Source organism: Nicotiana tomentosiformis, chromosome 4 (genome assembly GCF_000390325.3).
Source record: "Nicotiana tomentosiformis chromosome 4, ASM39032v3, whole genome shotgun sequence".
In the NCBI taxonomy this organism is placed as follows: Eukaryota; Viridiplantae; Streptophyta; class Magnoliopsida; order Solanales; family Solanaceae; genus Nicotiana; species Nicotiana tomentosiformis.
In genome coordinates, this window is record NC_090815.1 from 23,263,682 (window position 1) to 23,271,431 (window position 7,750).

Below are 7,750 nucleotides of genomic sequence, written 5' to 3' on the forward strand. Positions count from 1 at the left end.
GCAAAGTTAAGATCATACGATTTAAGGCACTTATACAAGAGTCAAAAACCGAGCCTAAGCGTCACAACCAAAGAACTCACTATTCTCAAGGCATGATCAAGTCAAGAGATATTGCTTCCATTTCAAATCATAGCATAAGGTTTTCCTACTCCTAGAAACGAAAATCTAACTACACCCGGTTCAAACAAAACCCTTGGAAAAGAACCGCGGCACAAAGAAAAACTAAGGGGGAATTAATACACTACCTATAAAAGAAAATTTTTTTTTGTCATTTTTTTCTTTCGACTTTAATCCCTCAAGAAACCCATCGAATGATATCCATCGTCGGAAAAAGTCAAAAAATTTACAATTTCTATGGTTTTTTTTTCAATTTTTTTTTCTAACTACTAAACTAACCAAAATAAAAAACTGACCTACTAAATATACATACAAACATATCCCCCACCCCACACTTTAAGTTGTGGCATGTTCCCATGACACACAATTAAAATGCATAAGGTAGAGAAAACTTTCCTGAATCTCTAGTCGGGGTCTGAGTCGAAGTCGGGCCCCATTTCACGCGCCCGAACCAATGCACACATCCATCCAGACAGCTTCTTCTCAGCCTTCTTGGGGTACACCCCACACTTATATTTTTCACTAACAACAGCATTCTCTTTCACACCCTTCACCTTCCACTCAACACTTGCAGCTAGCTTCTCCTTTTTCACTCCAGTTGCTACATTCATCTCAAAAGTCACAGTATCCTCACCCACTCTAAGCATGAGTTTTCTATCATGTATATCCAGTATATCTCTACCCGTTGCTAAAAATGGTTTTCCTAGGATGAGGGAGACCTCCTTGTTCTCCTCCATATTTACCACTATGAAATCTACAGGAAATATGAACTTATCCACCTGCACCAAAACATCTTCTACTATCCCCTCGGGTGTTATAGTTGTTTGGTCTGCCAGCTGCAAAGATATTGGCACCGACCTTATCTCTCCAATCTCCTTCTCCAATTTCTTGTAAATAGACAATGGCATTAGATTAATTGAGGCACCTGAATCACATAAAGATTTATCAAAGTTAAGAGTGCCTAAAGAGTAAGGTATAGTAAAACTCCCTGGATCTCCACACTTTTGTGGGAGTTTATTTTGCAAGATAGTACTACAATGCTCTATTAGTTTGACTACTGAGGTCTCTTCTATCTTCCGCTTCTTTGTAAGGATCTCTTTTAAGAATTTGGCATAAGCTGGCATTTGTGAGAGAACTTCTGTGAATGGCAAGTTTACATTAACATGTCTTAGCATATCTAGAAATCTCTCAAACTGCTTGTCTAGCTTTTCTCTATATAGCTTTTAGGGAAAAGGTAAAGCAGGCATGTGCTTGCTCTCTTCATTGGATTCCTCCCTTCTTGAAGTTTCCTCCTTTTTCTTTTTCTCAGCTCTCTTCTTGCCTTTCTTCTTCTCAGTCTTTTTATCATCATTTTCAATTTTCAGCTTCTTCCCACTTTCTCTTTCAGGCGCAATTTCTTTTTAAATTGGAGTGGGATGTTTCAACACTTGTCCGCTTCTCAAGGTCATAGCATTTACCGTTTCTTTGGGATTCTTTTCAGTATCAGCTGGCAGAGTACCTGGGATCCTCTCAGATAATATAGTTTCAATTTGTCCCACTTGTCTCTCCAAGTTACGCAAACTTGTACCCAGTTCTTTGATAGTTGCACCATGAGCATCCAATCTCTCATCTGTCTTGGTAATGAATGACTTCGTCAGATCTTCTAACCCAGACTGAATTGGCTGTTGAGGCTGAAACTGCGGCCTTTGCTAATTCACAAAACCAGGAGCTCCTTGAAATCTGGAGTTATTTTGTTGCCATGAATTTGTTGTACCCCAGGTGAACTCCATGAAAAGCCAATTTGCTTCTGACCCATTGTATTGAAGTTGTAATTACCCACAACATTAACTTCCTCCATGGTAGCTTGACACTTATGAGTAGGGTGCCCTCTTCCACATATATCACATGCTGCATGAGGCTTATTGTGTATTGAAGCTAAGGTCAGCTTCCTGATTTCTTTTGCCATGGCATCAAGCTGTATCTGCACAGATGTGTTAGTATCAACTTAGTGAACACCAGTTGATCTTCTTCTTTCACCAATCTCTGAGGTCCATTGATTTGCATCTTCAGATAATTCATCTAGAATAGTGACTATCTCCTCTGGAGTCTTCTTCATTAACGGACCTCCAGCTGCATTGCTCAATGTTCTATGTGAGGTTGGTGTCAAACCATCCCAAAAGTCCTGGAGTTGCATCCAGAGTTCAATTCTACTGTGTTGACACTTTCGTACAATCTCTTTAAACCTCTCCCATGCTTCAAACACAGTCTCAGTCTCATCTGTCAGAAGTTATGGATTTTTCTTCTAAACTTGCCCGTCTTAGCTAAGGAGAAATATTTAGCAAGAAATTTTGAGGTCATCTTCTCCCATGTTCTAATTGATGCTTAGGGCAAGCTTCGAAGCCAGTGCTTTGCATTATCTTTTAGAGTGAGGGGGAATGCCCTTTAAGTACATTGTATCTTGTGACACACCATTATATAGAAAGGTGTTCATGATCTCCTCGAAGTCCATTAGATGATTGTTTGGATCTTCGTTCATCTTTCCTCTGAAGACACAGTTGTTTTGGAGGGTTTGAAGCAACCCTTGCTTCAACTCAAAATTATTGGCTGCTACTAGAGGTGGTCTCACACTTGATAAACCTTGGTTGTAGACCGGTCTAGCATAATCACCAAGTGGTCTCCCTTGGCCAGGAGCTACGTTTCCAAACTGGTATGCACCCAAGGGCTGATTCTGAGCCATTCTTCGAGCTCTCTCCTCCTCATAAGCAATTTGTGTAGTTCTGAGTGCTGCTTTTTCAGCATCTCTTTCAGCTTTCTCTCTGAGTTGGGCTGCCTCTCGCGCAACCAAATCAACATTATCATCATCTCCCGCCATCTTTTCTTTGGTTGAGGATTGCCCAACAGTTTTTGTATTCTCGGAGAGATTTCTTTTCTGCCTCAACTGTCGCAGATGTTTCTCGATTTCTTGTTCGTATGGTAGCAATTCCTTCCCAGAAGATCGGGTCATGCACCAATCTAACCTGTAGCCTACGCACAGTCAAAGAACACCCAAACGTAAAAAGAGAAAAATAAAAAGAAAAATTCTTGAATTAGCACTACAAACTATTTCAAACACTATTGATTGCCAATCCTCGGCAACGACGCCAAAATTTGACGAGCTTGAAACACACACTTAAATATGCTCGCTAGTCGAATATAGTAAAATATAATATCGTATCCACATGGATTGGAGTTAAACAGTATTTTCGTAGTTTATAGCTCGATTGCTATCCAAGATGATCAACAATTTATAAATATGTGATTTAAACTAAAATTAACTAAGAGTCTAAACTATTGACTAGTGACAAACAACGCGAGTAATAAGCAAAGAAGGATATCAATTGGGAGAAAATAGGGTTGATAGGATAGGTGCAAGATGCATGTTTGGGATTTAACTCTAGATAATTCACTTCTAATATTCAAGTGAGTCTCTTGAATTCACTTGGTTATTAGTTCAATTATTTAGTAGAAACTCCTCTCTCGATTATGTCTCAACCTCACAATATGAACCAATTTTAAGTGCGTGAAGATATGCAAGAATTCATAGTGGATTGATCTTTAGGAGAACCTCTTTCAATTATCCTCCTAACATAGTTTAGTCAATAATTCAACTAGCCTCTTTCGATTATTAAGAAGAATTAATGACTTCAACCAACTAAATATAAAGCAACAATATCACAATTTATGCCTCTCTCGATTACATTAACAAGTGAATAAAGATGCAACAGTTAAAGCATCCAAAATGATTCAATACATACAACTAGAGTTAATTATCCACAAACAAATATCTATACACAAAATCCATCAAACCCTAAAGAGAACTATTCCATAGACATGGAGTAATTCATCACAATTAAGTGTAAAGTAAAGAAAAACATAAAACAATCCAAACTCTTATCTTGAGTTGGGATTGAATAATGGATTCCTTGTACTCTTCCTTCTCTAACTTCTCCTTAGCCTCCTTAGGTCTAAATTATGTCAAAAGTCCTAAAAATATCGTTTTTCCATGTATATATACCAATAGGGTCGGGCCCAAACACATACATCTTCTCCTACGCGTAAAAGGATACTTTTTCCTGACAGGACGTGCGCGGCCGCGCACTTTTCATACTGTTCCGCCCCATATGCGCGGTCAGTGCGCAGCCATGCATTTGCCGCGCACGTTTCACCCTGTTCTGTTGGGAAGTTGGGAAAACGTAAAACATAAAAATTGTAGCTCTTTGAATTAACTTTCCATCAATATATTGTGAATCCCAAACGGTGTTCCGAGCAAAACGTTATGTTCATTTTACTGGACACTGCGAAGTATACCTGCTCGATTTTTTATTCGTTCTAAACTATCATCCGTTGATCCCCGAACACGATCCCGGCTTAATTCCTTGAGCTTTTACTCAGATTTCAAAACTCCAAATCACTTAAATTCATTCCATGACATCTACAGAGCTCAAAATCACTCCTACAAGACATAAAACATACAATTAGTGCAAAACACTAGCGATTAAAGCTCAAACTCAACTAAAGTGCAGTAAATTGGAATGTAATAATCGACTAAAATATGAGATTATATCCTACCATCAATTCCCGTGTCTTGGAAGTGAAAATCTCCTTTTCTTATTAAAATTTATGATTTCGAAAGTAATAAAATGAGTAATCAACTTCGTAAATCACCAACTAGATGAATATTCTCCAGTCTTACTGTGTCGGACATTAGAGCATTATTCAAAAATGTAAATTCCTTTTCTATATATACTACTATAACTTTAGAATTGTATGAGAATGAGCTCCCTGCTCATTTCTAAGAGTATCTTCTGAGAAATAAAATCAAGGATCATCTACGGATAATCTGGTTTATACTGAAAAAAATTCAACTTCAGCGGAAACCTTGTGAAAATAGGGAACAACAACAATAAACCCAGTGAAATCTCACAAGTGGGATCTGAGGAGGATAGTGTGTACGCAGAGCTTACCCCTAACGTATGAAGATAGAGAGACTGTTTCCGATAAACCCTCGACTCAGGAACTGTGAAAGTACGGAAAATGTGTGAAAATGCTATGACATGAGACAAAGTCTTAACTGCGATATCTTTCCTCCTCCGGCTGTAATGTACATGTGCAAAACTTGGGACCTGTAATCCTTGCACCACTATTGAGTACTACCTAAATCGCAGCAGAGTCTGCAGTTGGAAAAAGAGATACGAACTGACAGGAATAACCAATCGATGAAACCTCTGCCATCAGAAAGAAATTGGTCTTATCAATAAAGCTATGTTCATTTGTCTTCTTTCAAGTGAAGTGGAAAAAGCTTTCAATACCTCATATCATTTCAAGAGTGTACAAGTGAAGAGAATTAGTCACCAGCAATTCTTGAAATATCAGCCTATAAACGTCAAAAAGAGCCCTTATGGTTCATGTTGATATTCAATCGAGTAGACGGGCAAGTTGAGCTAGAGCAGTCTGAACTCGAGAGGGATTATGATATCTGTGATACTTGAAGCTGCTTGAGCCTACTAGTCCAAATGGAATGCAAAATCATGTGGAACAGATCATATCTAGTAGGTATTGAGTTCCAATAGAAATGCTTCTGCAGCCTTTTGACATTATTTTGCATGACCAAATACCATCTTAGAGGTATACTCAACAAAATCTCCTTCAGCTTAGGAATATATTTCTCAGCAACAACCACAGAAAAAGCACTCCAATCGAGCACTTCGTCAAATGGGAGGGCTAGATTATCAGCAATGATCATTGGCACACACTCGTAGTATATTTCCTCGACGATCCTTGGGCTGTTCACTTCAAAGCCCATTGGACAAAGGCAGTACTTGCTTGATTTCATGTGTTCATGATAAGACATAATTCTTGAGACTCTATTGGGTAGAGGCCCGTAAATCCTCATGTCTTCATCTCTGTCGCTCCAGTACTGGAGAAGTTTGGGACGGACTGGACCGTGCATATTTCCAGCAAAGAAGGCAAGAATTGGGCGTTGTGACACTCTATTTCCACCAAGATTTCTAAGCGGGTTCTGAACGTTCCTAATGGCGGTCTCTAGGAGGGAAACATCTTTCCCAGCTTTAAATATTCCTTCAGATATATCTGCATTGCAGAGAGCTTTTATAGTGTTTCTAATTAGCTCCTCATGTTCTTTTAAAATGTAAGTCCCCTGTAACAATTGGTAATGCACATCGTTGTATGAAATTAAAGGATACTATACAGCCAAGACTATATATATATATTTAATTAAGAAGTTGATGCATACCAAATTGAAAGAGCTTTAAACGTTTGAAGAATTCACGTTGTGATTACTACAAGCTGAAAAGGAGAATGCAAACCGAATTTTAGGTTTGTTAAGAAGAATATAATGGACCAACCAAGAATTCGTCACAAATTTTCTTTTGTAGCGACTTTCTTATCCTTTCACTACCCCCCCCCCCCACACACACACATTTTGGCTATTTCCTTGATGTGTAAGTTCATCGGTTGTCAAGGGTGTAAATGGATATTTAAAAACCGATTAAACCGATCGAATCGTACCGTAACGAAACGATTTTTAGGTTTCTTTTAATAAAATCGTAGGCTTTTATATAAATCTATAACCGTACCGATAATTAGGGTAGGTTTTTTATTTTATAAAAATAAACCAAAAAAAATACCGAACCGTGCCGAATAAATTTACATGTGAAAAATATATTTATATATTAATTTTAAAAATAATAAAGCATTAAGTTTTTCCTTAGTCTTGGAATTATGAAAACAGTTACAAGCCAACAAGTAATTAAACTCAATATCCTAATTCTCAAACTTATTATGCTACTCCTATAGAAACTAAATTATTTGTAACTAGCAAGCTAAGACACAAGACATTGTAGCGATTATAAGTAGCAAACTACAATGCATTGAATATGTTTTATTTCATATGATTTAGATTTATCTTTATGAATATTCAATCTTCTATAAACTTTATTCTTGAGTCTCAGTCCCAGCTTGATTAATATCTTTCCACTGTGTGATTTATATTTTCTTTGTATTAATTTGCTTAGTTTATTTTACGCCTCTGTAGAATAGTTGATGGATCTATATTCTAGCTATCTTTCATATTTTCTTAATTCATCACCCTTTCAAATGTAAAAATGTCTAGAAAGCTTTGTTAAGTCTTATAAAAGTACGTATGTTATTGTATTCTACTCCTACTAATAGAATGCCGAAAATTAACCGAACCGTACCGATACTGATACCGAAGAGAGACCGATATGATTGGGACGGTTTCGAAAAGTCCAATTTTGGTTATACATAATAGAATAACCGAAAAATTGGTGTGGTACGAATTTTACAAAATAACCAGTCGAACCGAACCATTGATACCCCTAGTCAACTATTATGGAAATGCCACTAGGTAGCCACTTTTAAGCATGTTGTTTAAAATATATTCACAATTTACAATGTATATAAAGATTAGTCAATTTCGCTCAAATTTCATGGCACGACGTCTAGAGTTTAAACGTCGTAAAATTCAAACTTCAGGACATCATGTCCTAAAGTTCGAAAATTATGTCCATAAGTTCGAATCTTATGTCCTGAATTTTTAATTTGTAGTTCAAAAATTCAAGACACTTAGTCCTGA

General features: G+C 37.3%; 1 protein-coding gene and 1 long non-coding RNA gene across 2 annotated transcripts; both read right to left on the reverse strand.

Annotated features, from left to right (window-relative positions):
• Positions 1-521: 521 nt before the first annotated feature.
• On the reverse strand, positions 522-2,373 carry LOC138909369 (uncharacterized). The gene is made up of 4 exons (XM_070200564.1): positions 2,266-2,373; positions 1,871-2,077; positions 1,575-1,805; positions 522-1,337 (listed from the first exon to the last, which is right to left on the reverse strand). The coding sequence occupies exons 1-4, from the start codon at positions 2,371-2,373 to the stop codon at positions 522-524; spliced, it is 1,362 nt and encodes a 453-aa protein (XP_070056665.1).
• A 2,097-nt stretch (positions 2,374-4,470) lies between these two features.
• LOC138910603 (uncharacterized) lies at positions 4,471-6,390 on the reverse strand. Its single transcript, XR_011415735.1, has 3 exons — positions 5,445-6,390; positions 5,100-5,289; positions 4,471-4,588 (listed from the first exon to the last, which is right to left on the reverse strand). It is a non-coding gene; the product is annotated as an uncharacterized lncRNA (long non-coding RNA).
• Positions 6,391-7,750: the final 1,360 nt, after the last annotated feature.

Bases quoted from the DNA above. Each gene is read 5' to 3' on its own strand.
- LOC138909369 (XM_070200564.1), bottom strand. From the start codon at position 2,373: ATGAGACTGAGACTGTGTTTGAAGCATGGGAGAGGTTTAAAGAGATTG. The intron at 2,078-2,265 runs GTTTGACACCAA...ACATCTGTGCAG, and splicing joins ACTCCAGGACTTTTGGGATG to ATACAGCTTGATGCCATGGC. The intron at 1,806-1,870 runs GTACAACAAATT...TTTGTGAATTAG, and splicing joins TTTCATGGAGTTCACCTGGG to CAAAGGCCGCAGTTTCAGCC.